The sequence below is a fragment of the Clarias gariepinus genome, chromosome 6 (assembly GCF_024256425.1).
Source record: "Clarias gariepinus isolate MV-2021 ecotype Netherlands chromosome 6, CGAR_prim_01v2, whole genome shotgun sequence".
NCBI classification, from domain to species: domain Eukaryota; kingdom Metazoa; phylum Chordata; class Actinopteri; order Siluriformes; family Clariidae; genus Clarias; species Clarias gariepinus.
The window spans coordinates 10,405,982-10,427,575 of record NC_071105.1 but is presented as its reverse complement, the minus strand read 5'-3'; the positions used below and the strand labels follow the sequence as shown (position 1 = coordinate 10,427,575).

General features: G+C 37.6%; 1 protein-coding gene across 1 annotated transcript; it reads right to left on the bottom strand.

The window, feature by feature from the left end:
• Positions 1-1,199: 1,199 nt before the first annotated feature.
• Positions 1,200-16,001, bottom strand: atg4c (autophagy related 4C, cysteine peptidase). The gene is made up of 11 exons (XM_053497683.1): positions 15,924-16,001; positions 13,779-13,902; positions 12,573-12,656; positions 11,038-11,271; positions 9,816-10,140; positions 9,615-9,685; positions 9,304-9,458; positions 4,221-4,299; positions 3,493-3,569; positions 2,783-2,902; positions 1,200-1,606 (listed from the first exon to the last, which is right to left on the bottom strand). The coding sequence occupies exons 2-11, from the start codon at positions 13,852-13,854 to the stop codon at positions 1,445-1,447; spliced, it is 1,383 nt and encodes a 460-aa protein (XP_053353658.1). The 5' UTR covers positions 13,855-13,902; positions 15,924-16,001; the 3' UTR covers positions 1,200-1,444.
• Positions 16,002-21,594: the final 5,593 nt, after the last annotated feature.

Genomic DNA, 21,594 nt, shown 5'->3' with positions numbered 1-21,594 from the left:
TACCACAATACAACGCAGACATAGACAACTTAAGTTTTCTTTTTTTGCTGAACACTTCTTTTTAAATGAACATGACAACTTTGTACTGTGCTAAATCAAAATGGCTGAAATGAACAAAAACAACAAATAATTACTTGAAAAAACATTATGTGATCCTTCTTTAATGGCATAAATCTAGAGAATGCTTCATTCGAAACACCGTCATGATTTTAGCAGCACTGTTATCCAGTCATAGCAGGTGAGCGAATCAAATATAAGCCAGGAGCACATTGTGAGATGTGTGTGAGAGGTAAAATGCTACATTTTCAATATCTCAGTGTGTACAAGACATTTCTGAAGCACTTTTTAAGACTATAACTTTAGCCTTAGGATGTTCTAGGAGAACCTAGCACTTTTGTAAAGGGTGTGTAGAGTCTATAAGGTCAGGATTTTTTTTTTTTTTTGTTCGGTTTTAGCAACCTGGAGTGTGGTTCTTCTCTTATTGATAAAGTATCAAGTTAACTGCTTAATGTATGCATGGCACTAAGTATGAAGAATCTGTGAAGTCACTATAAAGTGATTCTTCTCACCATAGACCACATTAAATAAGAAATTCAATTTATTACAGTTAGTGCCAGATGAATGGCAATGTATTTATGTGTGCACACACAAATATATAGTACCAATCAGAAGTTTGGACACACCCTCGAATTCCATGGTCTTTCCTTATTTTAATTTCTTTTTACATTATAAAACAATGCTGAACATGTGCAATAAACTTCTTTGAACAAGTAATATTGAGAGGAGTCTCTTACTAATGCTCTGTAAAGCCTTTATAACGGCTCTGAGGTCCTGTTAATTGGTGAATTTTGACGGTGGTAACTAAGTTTTGGTCTTGCTTTCCTTGGATAGTGTACATGAGAGCCAGTTATATTATGGTGCTTAATGAGTTTTGCAAATCCACTTGACAATACTGTTCTTGCTAGAATTATTCCTATTGACCTTTCTTGGGTTATTATAACAACTGACTGTTCTTGTTGTTGTTACTTAATTACATAATTTCATATACAGTATGTGTTATTTCACACAATGTAGAAAATAATTCAATAAACAAATACCATTAAATTTAGAAGGTGTATCCAAATTTATATATGATATTTTAGTGTTAAATATGTCTATGTTTTTCTGTATGTATATATATACACACACACATTTATATATATACACATTTATAGTCAGAGCATATTTTTCTGACTATAAATTTGCCAGGTATATTGAGTTTGTTTACAGTGTTAAGTTGAGGTGTTGACTATGGAGTTCTTGATGAACTTTTCGTTTTGCTCCTTGAACAGACAAAAACCCAGAACTACTTCTCTGTATATACTTAGTATGGTGCAACCATTTAAACCAGCAGGACACAGAAAAATCACACACATAACAACGTTCGGGAATTCCAACCCCTTGTTTACAGCAGCACAAAGTCCCCTGCAGTGGCCCCGGGGTTGCGTTTGTCTTTGATGAAGGGCCACTCTCTCTTCTCCACAGGAGCAGAGAGTTCATAATCTCTGCCGTGTCCTTTCATAAAGGTAAATGCCGGATACTTCTCTTTCGATGACGGTTGCAGCACCTAACTCGTACAGAAGCAGATTTGAGGGCAAAAAAAATGTTGAGAGTTAAACTCCAGATTTAAACATTTTTTCCCTATTAATTGTAATCAGTGAAGTCAGAGAAGAACACTAAAATGTACAAGAGTGTAAAGGCCTCTGGACTGTTATAGACCTAGTCATGTTGTACACAGCTAAATGCTGACACCTGCTGGCTAAATCTATACACACTCTACTTTAACCAAACTACTTCAGTCTGGCTAATCACCAAAATTTTTACCAAATCTAGAGATAGTATCACATTACTTTTTTATTTTTTTTGCTGAGTGGATCACAGTGGAAAATGATCTTTGATGAAGTGCTGTGCTGCTGGAGTTTATTTTAAAGATTATTTTCCTAGAAAAGCTTGCCAAGTGCTTTATTCTACTTTTACCACAATGTTTTGCCAACAAAGTTAAACATTGTGTTTATTATTTAATCCATAGTTAGCCATGTAGTTAGCCTAATGGGATTTTTAACATTTGTCAAACTAGTTAGTTTCTGTTCTCCCTTATAACAGCTACAAACAGGTGCTCCTTCACTGATCTCTCTATTTCCCCTTTTAAATTTATTAAGACAAAATAAATAGATGAATGAAGAAATAGAGGAAATAAAATAAAAATGTTTGTTATAAGAGAGAGTTACTATCTCCTTTATCGGAAAGTGTAAGAATACAACTTTACCACTGACTGTTATAAAGTGCTGACACTGAAGTCTCCTTTCAAAGTGTTTAAATAAACATTTCACAGAAAACCTCTAAATATGAACAATTATATGTACAGTATATCTGTTGATGGGGTCTGGTGTAAGGTATAGAAACTTGTAAGAATGAGAACATCAATATAAATCTTGAATCTTGAGTTGAATTACAGCTGGCACCGCTGTCAGATCTGTCTGAATTTACTTCTGACCAATCAGAGTCCATCGGAATTGTAGTATAAAGTATTTGTTAGGGAGAGGATTTGCACCTGACTGTAGTCTTTCATAGAAGATTTCAGATAAAAAGAATCTATCCATAATTATCTGACGATGATTTTACTTGAAAACACTGACATGTCTTCTTTTAAACCAGAGTATAATACACCTTATACCATGCAAATGCTGCCAGGTCGGTTACAACCTACACAGTCGTTTCCTTTACAATGGCGAGTTTTACTCACCTTTGACAGCTCTGTACTGATTCTTTCATAATCTTCAACACTTTTGGAGTAGAACCCAATAGTGCAGCTTGGGTCCATTTTAATGAAAGGCATCTTCTTTGGTGATGGACAATGATATGACTGAGGAAAAAAAATAAAACAATAAAATGTATTAAAGAATTACATTATTATACTAAATGTGATCTTGTGCTATAGAAGAATAATTTCCACTAGACTACAGGTCTTCTTCTAAGCAGCAAAATAAAATCCCCACATGTCCATGTGAACCAGACAGAACAAATAAAAGCCTCAACTTGGCCAAAGGAAATGTGTTTTCAAAAAAATTATTTTCTTTCCCAAAAACTTTCTAGTTTAAACAGCTGTGACAGACAGGCCAAAGAAATGGATCAGTATTTTAGGCTGTCATGCTGCATTTTTACTGCTTACAAAAATGTAAAAACATTTTATCATGCTCACAAAAAAAAAAGAGTCTAACACACTAGCAGGATAGAAAAGAGCTGATATATCTAACGGAACATATTTTAAATTCTGCCTGCCTTATTTTTGCACGAGACATGTCCTAGATGTCAGATAGAGGTGTAAATCGACTCCCGTGTGTTCGGTAATTGAGTGCAGAGGGCTTCTTTAAAATTCATACCCTTAAGTACTAACAGAAACTATTAAATTCACATCACTAGGCAGCGGTCAGCTTTTTTGCAATTCCACATTACCTGCAGAGGAAAATTGCTTGTGCTGACATCCACAAAAGACTGACAGTAATGAGGGTCCATGTAAATCATGCTGTCATCTGCAAGGACAAAACAAAAGACAAGTTATTCCAAAAAAACACCACGGTTATAATAATGCATATCCTTCCTCAATTTCTATGCAGAGCAGCTCAAAGTCATGCACAGATTGTCTTTGGATTCTAACAAATGAACCCCAGCAGGGATTTTTTTTTCTCCGCTTAGTCCTTCACAAACTGGAATGGATTAAACTCTCTCTCTTTTTTTATTCCAATCTAGTTGCATGAGCGCATCCGTTATACAGCGAACAAGACTGTCATTTAATTTCTTTTCTTTTTTTTCCGGTGCAGGAAAATTACTTTCACAAACATCCAATTATATTGCATCATTTGCATATGATAGATGCGTGTGGCAGGTCAGACCTGGCAGGGAAAATGCATCGCTTGTCATCGGCCGGGTTTTAAATTGCTAAAATGTAAATGGGTAAATATTGACTGCTAGCATGTACAACTGAAGGTTCCTGCTCGCAGATCAAGGTGATGGAGAATGGGCTACTTTGGGTGGCACAGATGTTCATGCATGATGGATGGAGCACTATCCATCATAAAAGAAGCTCAGCTTTAGCGATGAGGTTCATTAATCTGCAGAGTCCTTTAAAAACTTGTTCAGTATTTGCAAATTATGCAGAAATGAGCCGAGATTAAGAGACGCACCTTGAAATCCAACAAAGTAGTAGGCCTGTTTGGGTTTCCCGCCAATGATACCGAGACAGTATTCCAAGCTCAGGATGGCCTGGAAAAGAAATTATTTTAATAATTTTAAACATTATTTTCAACAAGACAAATGTTTAAACACTAAAAATGCATAAAAAGCAGCAAAATATGCATTTACACCATCCACCAACCCATACACAGAGATACAGTCATTGATTCACTTTCTATACTACGTCTTCTCTCTGGAGCCTATCCCAGGAAACTATGCACACACACTATGGACAATTTGTATGCATAATCTGCATGTCTTTGGACTGTGGGAGAAAACTCGGGTACCCGGAGGAAACCCAACAAGCATGAAGAGAACATGCAAACTCCCTGGACGGTGAAGCCACAGTGCTAACCACTTTGCCACCAGAGATACAATGAATTTTAAAGAACCAATCTATTTTTTTGTAAATAGTTATAGGAGTATCTAGACTAGAAATCTGTTATTTATGTAAATAATTAAAGTAAGCCATTGGGTTCAATGAGAGCGCCTGAGTTTTTCTCAATGTGTGTTAGAAGACATCAACACTGTACTGTATGAGCCTTGATTGATCGGCATCACACAATTGGGCCATTTTATATACAGATTACACTGTCAAGTTGGAGTCGTGTCTTTATTTTAATTGCACACACAAACAAACAAATTCAATTAATTTAAACTTTTTTAAATCATAAAACAAAAGCATAAATTACAACAAATAATGTAAAGAAAATTAAAAAAAGGAAATTTATGGAAGTGTGTATGTGTGAGAAAAATGTGTCTAGATAATAATGTGATTGTCCCTGATGAGCAAGCCAAGGGTGACGGCGACAGTGGCAAGGAAAAACTCCCTGAGATGGCAATAGGAAGAAACCTTGAGAGGAACCAGACTCAACAGGGAACCTATCCTCACTTGGGTAATAACGGATAGAAATTATATAACATGTGTGTTATGCAGCTGAAAGTTCAACATAACAGTTATTTAACTTCTGTCTGTTGTTTGGAACACGCCTACCTAACTCAGCGGGCTTAGCTTTAGCTTAGCTAAAATGCTGTCGTGGCTAACGTTAATTTATTAATGTTAATGGACTGGACTGGTTAGACCCAATACCAACCAGATTTTTAAAAGAAGTGATGCTTACAGTTGGAGAGCCACTTCTAAACATTATTAATTCTTCATTATATCTAGGTCACGTCCCTAAACCTTTGAAGCTGGCAGTTATTAAGCCGCTTCTTAAAAAATCTAATTTGGACGCGAATGAAATAAGAGATTATAGACCGATTTCAAACCTTCCGTTCATATCAAAAATATTAGAAAAAGTAGTATCAGCTCAAATATGCACATTCTTGCAGGAAAACAACATCCTAGAAGAATTTCAGTCAGGTTTCAGGCCCCATCATAGTACAGAAACTGCACTAGTTAAGATTGCAAACGACTTGTTTTTAGCTTCAGACCAAGGCTGCATCTCAATACTAGTCTTACTTGATCTAAGTGCTGCATTCGACACCATAGAGCATAATATTCTCATAGATCGCCTACAAAATCATATAGGTATTCAGGGGCAGGCATTAAAATGGTTTAGATCATACCTGTCTGATCGATACCATTTTGTAGATCTAAATGGAGTACCGTCTGATGTAATGCCAGTGAAATATGGGGTCCCACAAGGGTCAGTTTTAGGACCTCTCCTGTTCTCAATTTACATGCTTCCCCTGGGAAACATCATTAGAAGGCATGGGATTAGTTTCCATTGTTATGCTGATGATACCCAATTATACATCTCAACAAAACCAGATGAAATACCCAAGTTGTCTAGATTAACAGAGTGTGTCCAGGACATAAAAGATTGGATGACCAATAACTTTCTTTTACTAAATTCAGATAAGACAGAGATATTGCTCATCGGCCCAAAAACCAGCACACAACAGCTTTCACACTTCAGCCTGCGTTTAGAAGGATGTACTGTTACTACTAGCTCAACAGTAAAAGACCTGGGCGTGATATTAGACAGTAACTTGTCTTTTGAAAATCATATTTCCAATATCACAAAAACAGCCTTTTACCATCTTAGAAATATTGCCAAACTTAGGAGTATCCTATCCGTATCTGATGCAGAAAAGCTAGTTCATGCATTCATGACCTCCAGACTGGACTATTGTAATGCATTACTAGGTGGTTGTCCTGCATCCTCAATAAACAAGCTACAGTTAGTCCAAAATGCAGCCGCCAGGGTTCTCACTAGATCCAGAAAATATGATCATATAACACCTATATTATCATCCCTGCACTGGCTACCTGTTCAATTTAGAATTAATTACAAAATAGTACTACTTACATACAAGGCTTTAAATGGTTTAGCTCCCTCATACCTAACCAGTCTTTTGATACGCTATAATCCACCACGTCCCTTAAGATCACAAAACTCCGGACTTCTGGTAATTCCCAGAATTTTAAAATCTACAAAAGGGGGCAGGGCATTTTCATATTTGGCTCCAAAGCTTTGGAATAGCCTCCCAGACACTGTTCGGGGAGCAGACACGATTTCCCAATTCAAAAGTAGGCTCAAGACGCATCTCTTTAATCTGGCATACGCGTAACTCATCCCATAACCTCATACTCCAGTACACCTATCCTGAATGGCAACTACGCTAATTCTCTCCATCTTTTCTGTATTTTTTTACCCATCCTGAGGCATCTGGAGATTGTGCCAGCTTCAGTAGACAAAGGCCAACCCTGCGAGGTTTCTAAGGCATCTTGAGAAGGACCTGCTCCAGCTAGATTCTGCTTTATGATGGCTGGAGCTACACATCCTGCTCCTGTGCTTCCAGTGATCCTGACCCCATCTGCCCTCTGCACCTACTGCTGAACTGAATCTACACAACTTCTGATATATTGAACTTTCACCTGCACAACACACTTGATGTTATTTCTATCTGTTATCACCCAGATGAGGATGGGTTCCCTGTTGAGTCTGGTTCCTCTCAAGGTTTCTTCCTATTGCCATCTCAGGGAGTTTTTCCTTGCCACTGTCGCCGTCACCCTTGGCTTGCTCATCAGAGACATTTCATTCATCATTCATTCATTTCATTATTATCTAGACACATTTTTCTCACACATACACACTTCCAAATATTTTCTTTTCTTTTCTTTTCTTTTCAAAAAAAAAAAATAAAAAAAAAACTTTAATTTTTTTTTTTTGTGAAGCTGCTTTGGGACAATGACCATTGTTAAAAGCGCTATATAAATAAAATTAAATTGAATTGAACTGGATAAGCTCCGTCATCCATATCCTATACGGCATCCTGTGTCAACTCTTACAATTCCTGTGGTAAGTTGAAATACAACGATTCCACTTAGCTGGTTAGCTACAGTGTTTCATAGCAGACAGTTAACGGTTGGACTCTCAAATCAGCCACGCCACTAATTATGCATAACTTTATGACTTAATATAATTTTACCTGATGGGTTATATAAAACGTCAGCCGTGTACAGTTATCGTGAATGCGGATTCTAGCTCATGAGACCAAAAGCATTTTTTTTACCAGGCTGAAAACCTGTTTATTTCTGTTGCACATTTAGGCATTTAACATGGGAGTCTATTGGGATTAATTTGGGCCAGCCACCAGTTTGGACATTTTAGGAACTGCACATTTTGGCACTTCTGTTTCAGAAGAGGAGGTTGGCCCCTTTGGGCAGTAACTCAACTTTTTTAAAAGAATTTAGCTGTGTGTGTTATAAACAAAGTCAGTCATTTACAGGTGATGGGCATTCATCGGAATATGCACGAGAATACAAACATTTTAATTTTTTTTCCAATGTACATAATGTGTATATCAAACAACAAAAATTTACAGCTAAAGTTTTCTATATTTTAATATTTATGATGATATATAGGTAAGTTTTTATATTTTTAATAAAATTTTTGTTCTATTTTTAATAGATATGTTTCTATAGCTAAGTTTCTTAAACTAGTTAGCTAAGTTTCTTAATTATGGAATAAGATTTCTTATTTTATTCCATAATTGATTTATTTTTATTTTTAAGGTCAAGGGCGGTCGTATAAACATTTCACTGCATATCGTACTGTGTATGACTGTGTATGTGACGAATAAACTTTCAATTGGATTTGATTTGTAAAACAAGTAGGACTGTTTATTATGTTTACCGCTGTGAAACCATTATGCACAACGTTCCTACATGAATGATAAATGAGGCTATTGACTAACTGGAAATGTGCTTTAACTGCTCAGATATGAGAAGTAACAATCTTTACCTGTAACGATAAAATGGGAAACTTTTAAACTGACCAAGTTCATTTACATAGATAGAAAATAAGTGTGTGTGTGTGTGCGCGCACTACCAGTTTGGGCACACCTTGCAATTCAATGGTCTTTCCTGATTTTCAGTAAAACAAGGCCAAAATATGCAATAATCACCTTTAAACCCATGACACTTATTCAGGTGTCTGCTGTTTAATAGCAGCTCTTATCTGAATTGCTGTTAATTCATGACTTCTGTAGCGAGTAACTCTTAATGAGCTAACTCACTCTGACCCCTTAGGAGCGATTTCATACTCTGAGACGCTTAGTAAATACAGGCCCAGATCTGCCATTGGAGTACACATGGATTTCTGATCTCAAAATAGATAAATAAATGAAAAAAAATCCAATAAAATTAAATAATACAATAAAAAATCCCGGGTGATGCTGTAGCCTCTTCCAGCTTGGGCCTGGAGAAAGCTGATTGGCCGAGCTCTCTCAGCTTGGTGGGATGGGAGTAACTTAGCTCCCTCACATCAATCACGGCTCTACAGCCAATCAGGGGTCTCTTTGAGCTCACGCAAGTGGAAAGAACAGATAGCGCTGTCCACCGAGCGTGTTAACCCAGTGAGCAGTTCAAAAAGATGCGGTCGGTCCGGAGGAAACACTTGATGGTCTTCGTCCCTCCCTGACTGAGTGGTAGCCTTAATGTGAGAGACCCCTAATGACGGGTGGGAACTGAAGACAACTAAATTAGGAAGAATAAAATAATGACAAAATAAAATCAGATGTTACCTTGACAAAGTTCAAGTATTCAGGGTTAATCTTCTCTCCGCCCAGTCTGACAGGGATGAGAATGATGACGGCTCTGTTGTAAGTGACCGTTGCCCCGGGGACCGCATGTGTGTCCACCTGCGCTGAGTGACTCTCAATAACATCAGCGCTGTACACTGCAGATAATCAATAACACAGCGGTATCTGAGATCGCCGGACATCTGCTTATAGCACATCTTCTAGCAGTGTGCTTTGTTCCTTACTCATCATTTATCAGTAGGTAATATTTTTTGGAAATCGTTTGAATAAGGCACTAGAATTATCAGCCATACCTGTGCAGTCCTGTGCCACATAAACGGTCACACCTCGCAGTTCTGGATCTGTAGCCTCTTCCACCGCTTTCCTTAAATAAAATCACTAGGTATGAATATTTCTTTTTTAAATCCCCATGAAACAAAATCTACAGCTTGCTGCAAAATATTTACTGCACACACAATGATTCCTGACATTTGTTACCACACTACCGTACCAACCTGAGTATGTGTGCCACTACTCCAGGGCCATACCAATCTCCTGCCCTTTTCCCTGAGGTCATACCCAGATGCACCAGCCTGTGGACCCCGAGCTGGGCAGACAGAGTGTCTCCAAACCAGGACACAATAGTCCGGTGATACGCCTCTTTCAGGTGAACGTCGGCCTCTTCTGCCCCACACTGGGGCTGGTATGAAGGTTCCGGGAATCTTGACCTGTCTCCTTGGAATGAAGCTTCTAAAGAGGCGACCAGTTTTCGCGCTGCACTGCTTGTCCATGTCTCAGTGTCCAGAGGCTCCAAGGTCAGTGCGTCAGGCCAGGTCCAGTCTAAGAGCACCCACAACAAGCCAAAAAAAAAAAGATTCGTTTAAACAGACATCCTGGGAGGTGACATCATTTCAGAAATGATTTAAAGCTAATTACAATAACCAGGAAATGTCTATACTGAGCAATCAAATGCGATAGAAAAGTCCTTCCTAACTCCTCCACATATAAAGTTTCTATAAATTACACAGCCATATTTAAATCTGACTTTTAATGGGAAGGGCTGCTAACTTAAAGAGTAGTTCAATTATAAGATTCATTGTGGCCAGTATTTCACTTTTACTGCATTTTCTCCTTACAAACAGAGGGGGCAGCTAAGTGAAATGGGGCTAATCCTGGCATAAAGGGTCATAAAGGGTCTGATTCTGAAACATTAACCTAATGACATCATGTAATTGATCAATAAATAGGATTTATATCCCTTTCTATATTTTCTATGACATATTTCAAATTAGTCACTGCTTAACTTCTTCTTAAACGTTGTTTTCTGAATAGAGGACATAAAACAGAGTCAGACCAGATGTTCAGCTTATTGATTATTACCCATGGTCAGTCGTAAGAGACACTGCTTATCATTTGGCTAAATGGTGAACACCAGGTTTAAGGCTAAAATACACTATGGGTGGGATGTTAGTGATGCCAGCTTACAGCTCCAGGGTCCAAGGTTTAATCCTGAATTCATGCTAGTGTTGTATGATGCTTTGCGTTATCTTGGGTTCTCTAGAATGTCAATATTTCATCCCAGCTTTTGAGTTCTAATGCTTTGAGGCTTTTTCTTTTCTATTATGAGTCCAAATGTCACATCCATACGAATCGAAAAAGTGCCACATAGACAGATCCAAGTTTTTAGAAAATCTCCAATCAACCCAAGTCGATGCCTAATCAACAGCTGGGACTCACCTCTACCCAAGAAATGCAGTAAAAGTGCCTGAGCCAGCATCATCTGCCCAGCTCTGAGAGTGCAGCCCCAGCCGCAGTCTGTGGTGATGGCCGATGCTGGCAGCACAGCGAACTCGTCCCTATAAGTGAGCCAGATCCGGGAAGCAAAATCCCTTCGAAATCCGTCCACGTTGCCTGTGACAGCATCCTCGTCAAGGACGTCTGTGCTGCAGCTATCAGTGGGACTGTCTTCATCTGTGGAACATAGCAGCCAGCACAATCATGCTTTTTCACTTCGTGAAGTCAGAATGTAAAAAATTTACTAAGCATCATTAATAACTGTCCAGAAGGTGTGCGTGTGCATATATATATATACATACATACACACACAGTACTGTGCAAAAGTCTTAGGCACTGTATTATATGCTTTGTTATATATGTTTATAATGTCTACAGAATTAGGTCTGCAAAATCATTCAGTATTTCCATTTATAACTTAAAAATTAATAAATAAATAACAGTGCAGGAAAATATATGCATGGCTGTAAAGAAAACAAATATATACTCAGCAAAAAAGGAAACCTCCTTTTTTAGGACTGTGTATTTCAACAATAATGTTGAAAAAATCCAAATAACTTTACAGATCTTCATTGTAAAGGGTTTAAACAATGTTTTCCATGCATGTTCAATTAACCATAATCAATTAATTAACATGCACCTGTGGAATGGTCATTAAGACCTTAACAGCTTACAGAAAGTAGGCATTTAAGGTAACAGTTCTAAAAACGCAGGACACTAAAGAGACTTGTCTACCGACTGTGAAAGAAAGATGCCCAGCGTCCCTGCTCAACTGTGTGAACGTGCATTAGGCATGCTGCAAGGAGGCATGAGGACTGCTGATGTGACTAGGGCAATAAATTGCCATGTCCGCACTGTGAGACGCCTAAGACAGCACTACAGGGAGACAGGAAGGACAGCTGATCATCCTCGCAGTGGAAGACCACGTGTAACAACACCTGCACAGGATCGGTACATCCGAATATCACACCTGCGTGACAGGTACAGGATGGTCACAACAACTGCCCGAGTCACACCAGGAACACACAATCCCTCCATCAGTGCTCAGACTGTCCGCAATAGGCAGTCCATGAGGAGGAGATGCACTGCAGTACTTTAAGCAGCTGGTGGCCACACCAGATACTGACCGGTACTTTTGATTTTAAGCCTCCCTTCATTCAGGGGCACATTGTGAAACATTTTTAGTTTATGTCTTATGGTGTTGACTCTTTTAGTGTTCAAACAAATATTTATACATCAAGTTTACTAAAAGTAAAAACAGTTGAAAGTCAGAGGACGTTTCTTTTTTTGCTGAGTATAGTACAAGACAGATCTAAAAAAAAAAAAAAAACTATTGTACGCTCCTGGGATTTGCATAACAATAGAAAGCAGCGAGTGTGACAAAGTTACCAGAAGAACTCATATTCTCCAGCAAGCTCAGTACAGCATATAATAAGACTTTTGCACAGTACTGTATGTGTTGGTATCATTTCTATTACCATCTGCCTTGAAGTGATAACATTTCCCCAGGAGAAACACTGCAGAATTGCGACTAAAGGAAGTCTTTGTTTTTAGCACCCAACCTGTAAAATAAACAAGAGAACATAATAAAAAAGTATGACATAATGTAATAAATGAAACACTTGATGATGCGCTGTTAAAGGAAAATAACCAACAATGTTATGGTGAATGTCTTTTATTCCTCTTTAACCTCAGGAACTTGCACATTATTTATTTTTCACCAACTATATTTCAACTCTCTGGAAGTTACACAGGTTGTTCAAGTCAAACCAGGATTTGTGATGATTGATTTTTCTCATGAATACAGGGAGTAAAACTAATTAACATTTATAGGAGACTTTAGGCACAGCACAGTGATCAGAGATCTTAGCTGCGGAAAAACATTTGAATGCTGCAAACATTTTAAAGAAGGCCATACGTCCGTGAATAACGATCCTGTGAACGTTCAGCAAGTCGAACTCCTGATCCCTAAAAATCGATAGATAACTTGTCACCGACTTGCAGAAGAGATGCATCTGTCTGTGGGAACTGTACACACAATCATTCACCAACATCACTTGCACATTACAGGAACTCAGTCAGGAGTTTTTGCCACATCCTCTCCGTACAGTCCTGACCTCGCTTCAAGCCATTTCCACATGTTTGGGGCATTATAGGAGTTTCTGGGAGCCCAGATTTCAATCTGAACGAGACTGTCGTGACAAATACGTCTGATCCATGTCTCAAACCGTCTCTCAATTTACAGGACTTAAAGCATCTACTGTTCAAGCCTTAGTACCGGATACCACGGCACACCTTTAGAGGTGATGTGGAGTCCAGGACTTGGTGGACCAGAAAGGTTTTTGTAACACAAAAAGAACTACACAACATTAGGCAAGTGGTTTTAATGTTATGGATGATTAGTGTAGAAGCATGTTATTTGTCTTGTAGCCCAAGTTACTGTCAGAGCTGCTGTTACAAAAAAAAAAAAAAATCTGTCAGAATGGCATTATAATGTGTAACTGATCTTATTTTGATGTGTTATTATAAGTTAATTATGCATTGAATCAAGTTACACCTTGTTCAGAAACATACAGGTGAATTCATAAAGTTAAAAGACAGTGACTGTATGAGGTGACAATAATTCACACTTCTATAATAGCTTAATTTGGGACACAGCCTGTGCCTGGGGTCGGGTTACTTACTGTATTTGACATTGTTCCATGCCGACATGAACTTAGACTTTATTTTCTCCACCTCGTCGTTCCCTTTAATCTCCATTTCTTTACACACGAATCGGGACCCATCACCACACACACAGCCAAATGCCTATGGAAATGAGAGAGAGAGAAAGAGAGAGAGAGAGAGAGAGAGAGAGAGAGAGAGAGAGAGTGAGTGAACGTGAAAAATAAATAAAATGAAATCTCTATACTATACTGTAAATCCCTGTTTCTTTCTGTTGATATTATCACTCTTTACACTGATAACAATGTTTAAAATGCCTCACTTCTATTCTACAGCTGTTTAAAAATATATATATATACAAGGGTGAGTAAAAAATGATCCACACTTCGGTATTCTTCTTCTTTCTTTCCTTCTTTTTTTTTAACGCCATGCCAGCATCTATGGCTATATTCATGGCGAGAAGCATTTTTGTTATTTAAAACTAGATAAGATGTTTAAGATTTATTTCTTCTAAGAATTTTAAAACCATATTTGGGTTTACTTGTTCAAAAACTTTTTAAAAAGTATTGACAGAATAAAACAAGTTCACTTCGGTTACATTAAAACTTCTGTTGCCCTCATTGTCTTATAAGCGCTTTTCATTTTTAAGGCTACTGTCTCCCCAGTCACTGCGGTGCAGGTGTGAACGTGTTACATCAGTTCATTTATAACTGCGGTGCGAGCAAAAATGGATGCTCCGCTTGTGATTTGCACGAAAGTAGACCAGCGTGCAGTAATTTGTTTTCTGTGGTCTGATGGTGTACCTGGTGCCAAAACAACTCACGAAAGAGCATAAACAGAAGTGTTTGGATATCTGCAAACAAAATTTTAACCGATACTCTAAGGAAGGTGAAAGTTTCCTAAAGAGAATAATTACTAGTGACGAGACATGGATTCATCACTACGAGTCTGAGAGCAAATGGCAGAGCATGGACCAGGGCCAGGAATTAAACATTATCAAGAAAAAGCTTTAACATTGCCCATTACAGTGAGATGCTTATTGAAGAGCTGAAGCCTAAACTTTAATTTATTAAACGCAGACTGCTATCCAAGGACGATTTGATCTTGCATGACGATGCACGTCCGCACACTTTAGCCCACACTGTGGACACACTGCAAAAAAATAAAACATATGCATTTGACTTTTCTAAAAGTTAATTAAATAAACAGCTGCAGTGCAGATAGATCTTGACTAATTTAGTTTCATTTATAAGGGTTGATTATTATGCTACACTCTGTGCTGCTGGTAAATGTTCCTCTGGGATAAATAAAGCCATCTATCTATTTATCTATCTATCTATACTGTAGGTCTGTCTATCTATATATCTATCTCTGTATCTATCCATCTATCTACCTGTCTGTCTGTCAATCTATCTATCAACCTATTAATCTATTAACCTATGTTTCTGCCTGCCTGCCTAACTTTGTCTGTCCATCGATTGCTGTGTCTATTAGATTTATATTATATATAATCTACTATATTAGATTCTATCTATCTATCTATCTATCTATCTATCTATCTATCTATCTATCTATCTCCCTGCCTCCCTGTCTGTCCATCCATCTACCTGTCTGTCTGTCAACCTATTAATCTACATTTTTGCCTGCCTGCCTTCCTATCTATCTGTCTATCTATCTATCTATCTATCTACCTATCTATATGTCTGTCTATCTGACTGCCAGTCTGTCTATCTATCTATCTATCTATCTGACTGTCAACCTATCTATCTATCTATCTATCTATCTGACTGTGTATGTATGTATGTATGTATGTATCTATCTATCTATCTATCTATCTATCAGTCTCAGGTGGATGCAGTTCTGCATAAAGCTGTCTTTAAGCCTGAATAATAAACAAAGAATACCTAAATAAAAATCTATCCACACACAAAAGACCAAATATGAGGCATAATTAACAAGGTTTGGTTTAACAAAAATGCTACTTTTTTTTTCTCTCTCATTTAGGCGTTGCTTGCTGGCTAGTTAACAGTTTAGCCTCTAAGCTAACATCAACTGTTAAAACACTTCTGAAAATCACTACATCACCACCGGAATGCTAAATATGTAAATTATAAACTGTTTTACTGATAATGTAGTTAGTATGTACTGAATATAAACAACTGTACCTGTTCACATGCTTTGAGAGGTTTATCTGTTCATATCCCCTGCATGTCACTTCTGTTTACATTTTGAAGAAACGACCTCGACGTTCTGTGAAATCTCGCGAGACTTTGAGGTCGACGCGCTTCACGTTGACGCCACTAGGGGGCACGTTTGAGTCAATTATATTTGCATGGATTTTTCTTTGGTAATAAAGTCAAGTTTAAAGATTCATGAGAAAACAGGATAGATAAGATACGGAGAATAAACACACAATACAGAAGATAAATAGTAGTATAATATACCGGTCATTGACGGATAAGACTTTTTTTTTTTAAAAAAGCCTTAAAAAAGTCATCTGGGGCGACCGTAATATATATCTCAGAATTCACATTTTTATGTATCATAGTTGAACTCATATCAGTAAGTAGATAAACTGATGAAGAAAGATAAACTTTAGTGCCCTTTCATTTTGAACCATTATTTCACAACTTTATTCTATAATATCAGAGTCTCCTTCATTATCCAGTTAAAATAAATGTTTATCCCTATAAAAGGAATGGAAAATGGCTGAATTTAGAAAAAAAAGATTAAAATATACAAATAATTATACTTAAACAATTAACTCTATGTATATAATTGATGTATAGAATATGAAAACTACAAATATAGGACATATATCTATCATTTAAAACACTCAGCAGTGGTCGCCCCACATGATACTCGGTCGCCCCATATGATGTTTTCAAGTTTACTCAAGTATAACAGGCTAACAGTTAGCCTCAGAAACCAAACTAGCTTCTTCTAGTGACAAAGCACTATCAAATTTATCATCAAAATATAGATTTGTGGAAAAAAATTATAATTTACAGTTTTGGGGTGGTCGCCCCACATGATGACCAAAAGTGACTACGACATCACAGCCGTTAAAAAACAGCTTTTTCTTACTATATGAGAGAGACTGATTTACTATACAGTTGTTTCCAGGGGGTCTTCACTTGTGTCTGGCGGATGCAGTATCCCATCCTTGAGATGTTTTTTAAAATAAAGGTCCCAAAATTGTGGTTTGTTGATGGTCGCCCCGGATGAAATGGATAGAATCAACATAATTCGGAAAACATTTGTTTGTATATCATGATAAAAATATATGAGCAAATGCTTTATAGTTTTGTCAATGGATGTAAAACATGTTTAAAATTATGCCAACTAGGAAAAAAGATATATTTAAGTTGATTTAAAGTGTTTTTAAACCAGTTGTCCTAACTAAAGTCAAGGCCGGACGGTCGCCCCATATGGTGTTTTGGCACTTCGGATAGCAGAAAAATGATGAAAAACTTAAAAATTTGGAGAAGTTAGAGTGGTTTAGTAGGTAAGGAAGGTATAACAAGTAGATGAGAAATTTTTATGTATTTTTTAGTTTTTTCTGCAAAATAAAATTAACCCGGACAGAAAAAGGGGGCGTCACGTCATTGACCCATACACATTATAAACATCTAGTAATATAATTTACTTTAGTATATTTTAATGAAAAAAGTATGCCCAGAGACAAAACCATTTTACTATAAATGTACATAGTCACTGATTTTAGACATACATTTAAATGCAGGTGGCATGATGACATAGTGATTAGCACTGTGGGTTTGCACCTCCAGGGTCTAGGGTTTCGATTCCGGCATCGGGGTCTGTGTGCATGGAGGTTGCATGTTCTCCCCGTGCTTGGTGGGTTTTCTCCGGGTTTCCTCGCACAGTCCAAAGACATGCAGATAAACCTAATTGGTGCCTCCAAATTGTCCTCCGATGGTCTGGCACCCTGTCCAGGGTGTCCCCTGCCTAGTGTCCTTAGGTTCAGGCTTCCTGCGACTTTGTACGGGATAAAAATGAAATATTAATTGTTTTGGAAAATGTCTCTCAATAAATTATAAAACGTTTTGAATGTGAATATGGTCTATTCTAAGGTTTATACCAAGCATCACACACATATTTATTTTTAAATAGATTGCATACACGCTATAACGAAACTACTGGGTGTGAGGTGGGAATACACCCTAGGTAGAACAGCAGTCCCACTGCTTGAAACCAACACGTGGGGTGTTTGAGCTTAGAAAATCTTTCTACTGTTATGTTTTTATGAGGTGGGAAGTTTGAGAACCTGGAGAACTGGGAGGGGACCCACACAAACCTGCAGGGAGCATGCAGAGAATGTCCGCAGATAGAGCTTAAGAATGAACCCTGGATCCTGAAACTACGAGATGGTATTGCTTATTAAAATCAGTGAGTTTGTTGCTTTCTTATTTAATATTAGTTAAAAAGTAAAAGACAGACTAAGCACTTGGGGGCTAAGACGCGCCTATCAAAGGGACCAGATAAAAAAATATATATAGTTTTTATTTTTAAGAAGCAAATGTGATGCAACCTTGGGATGGATGTGTGTCCTTGCTTACTTAGGCAAAAAAATTATATTTATAGACAAGCCTCCATGATTGCAAGTCAGCAAGTCTGTAACTTAATCTGAGCACTCACTGGACAATAATACAAAAGTTGACACCAAAATAGATACACAGTTAACTACAGTATCTCACTGGACATGTACAATAAGATTCAGTGTGTAGTCCCCTGCCAAAGCTGTTATACATATATGATTAGAGCTAGCACTGGGAATCACCAGAGACCACCTGATACAATATTATCAGATACCCAGCTGCCAATTCAATTTGTATTGGATTACTGTTAGTATCATGATTCAATATTACATTTTTGTTACAATTATAAAACAATTTTGAAAATGATTACTCCTACCACACAGGACGCTGCAACAGAAACGAATGACAGTAAATAACCGGATTGATTATTTTTTTCTCCCATCTGTATTTCGAGGTATATCAATAAAATCCAAAATAAAAGCCCAAAAAGTCACATACTCTATGACTGCATTCAATCGTCTTTTGCTTTGATTACAGTGCTTAGTGTCTTGGCCAGTACATGTGTAAAAACTATTCTTCCAAAACCAGACCTTTACAATTTGATTCCAGGAGTATGCCTATGCTATCAGGGATGAAAAAACTCCATAGGGATAAACCTGTCATTTGGTACATTCAGGTCATCAGGTAACTTCATTCTATTACCATATGATGTTCCTAAGCCTAGACCTGACGAACTGAGACAACTCCAGATCATAACACCTTCTCCAGAGGCTTGTACAGTGGCCACTATGCATGCTGGGTGCATCTCTTCATGTGCTTACCTTCTGCCATTGATTTATTTATGTCTTTGGATCAGGGGCAATCTTGACTCATAGGACCACATGACCTTTTTGCATTGCTCCAACGTTCAATCTTATGCTCTCTAGCAAATTGAAGCTTTTTTTCTGGTTAGTCCTACTAACAAGTGCTTTGCATAGGTTCATGCAGCTGTTTAGTCCCAATCCTGTAAGTTCCCTTCACACTGTGTGCTTATGAAAATACTTTTACTTTTACTATTAAATATAGCTATAGGTTATACATTTAATTTTTTTAACCTGCAACTCCACCATGTGTTTCAGTGATCTCCATTCATGATTTTTTCCCGACATTTCTTCCATAAAGTTTATGGTTCAGCACTATTCTTTTAGGTTTTCATAATGTGTTGTAGCAGTAATTTCAAATCTCTTTGATGCAGCTCAATTATTTGACCCTTCTGAAATGCTGACTTTTTTTTTTTTTTTCGGGCCAGGCAGTGCCAAAAATCATTGCATATAATGATGACAGTGTTTTATTTAAATATTATTTCTATTTCTTTTTCATTACTTTTCAATTTTGGCATTTGGCATATGCTTTTCTCCAGAGTGACTTACAAAGCTGCTTTAATGTTTCTGTCATTGGATAGTGGAGATGGGGGAAAAATCAATCCAGTGATGTGTAGCGATTCTTTGGTATGGCAATTCATGTATCACCACGCTGGATTCAAAATGTAGTTTTTTCAATTGTATTTGAAGTTTTCCAAATGTAGGTACAGTATTTTTTGCATTTGAGGTGGTGAAATGGTACAGTTACTCTATAATCCTAAAGATTATAAACTATAAATATAAATCCTGGTATTATAAACTATTCATGCACTGGCAGGCAGCACTCCGTCCTGTGTGGTAGAAGCAAATAGGGTCAATGTGAACTGCAATTACAGAATCGCAATACAAACCTAATCCAGATACAAAATCATCACAATTATCATGATAGTGCCTGGTGATTCCCATACCTATTGGATGGATCCTTACACTGGGTTACTAGGTTACTAACTGTAAGTACCATGAGTCACAAACTGTTGGGAAGATTTTTTTTTTGTTTTTTTTTTGTTTTTTTTTTAAGGGTGGGTTATTTTCTATAACACTTTACGCCAGGAGCCTATCCAAGGAGACTTTTGCATGAGGCGTACACCCTGGACAGGGTGCCAATCCATCATAAGGCACAGATTCACACACTAACACACTCATTTACACTCTACAGGCCATTTGGGAACACCAATTTGCCTAATCTGCATTAGTGATGGGTCGTCTATGAACGATTCGTTCTTTTTGAATGAATCTTTAACGTGACTCAGATGAAACGAGTAGTCTCGAAGAGTGATTCGTTCATTTTCTACTGGGCATGCATGCGCAAATCATCGCAAAACCTCCGTAGGTTATATATAGGAAACAAAATTGAGCGATTCTTTCTCAATAACTCTTCTACCCCCAGACGTTCGTTCTTTTGTCACGTGACTCCAATAGAGCCTATGCATTGTAGTACGCAGAAATGTGTCTCAGACTAGACTAGACTAGAAGATATGAGAGGTGATAAATTATTATAATAAATTCTATTTATTATAATATGTCCTTAGCTGCATTGAAATATTTTTATTACTGGAACTATAGCCAAAATTTGTGTATGTAGATGTATTTGGGTCTTTTTTTATTGAAAACGCAACATTCTATTTTATTTCTAATCAAAAGAACAAAATAACTCAAAAAAAGATCCAAAGAACCGAGTCACTAAAATGATTCAAACTTCCCATCTCTAATCTGCATGTCTTTGGACTGTGGGAGGAAACCAGAGTACCCTGAGGAAACCCACTAAGCATGGAGAACATGCAAACTTCAAGCACCCAGACTGGAAATCAAAACCCTCGACGTGCAAGGTGACAGTGCTAACCACTAAGCCACCGTGCCAGACCTGTGTGTTTCCCTCGGATGCACTTCACACATCATAGAGCTCTATTAGTTTCCGGTTCCATTGTTACTGTATGACACAGGATGTGAGTCAGGCACTAGTGCACGCGCATCTGCTAACGCTCTTTCCCCACAAAACAAACACACACACACAAATTATATAAGCGGAGCAGAAACTAATCACTACGTTCTGGTCTATTTTAGTTTTGGTCGCAGTTATAATTACGTTTGTTAGACAGAATTTATGACTATTTTCTTCCAGTTTCTCCAATTACCGTACTGAACAGTGGTGTCCCACTCAGAACCCAAGTGTACTTCTGTTTTCACGTCTTAAACATATTAGGACGGATTTGAACACTAATTTAAAGTGTGTGACAATAACATTTTAGTGTTTAACAAGCTATTTAAAATAGAAAGACTGCTTTTTGAGCTGTGTTTAAGGTTTCCGTGTTGAGCCTGCGCATCTTGTCGATGCGTTACGGTACTTTCTTTATCCGTTTCTCCCGTTTTATCCCCTGAGC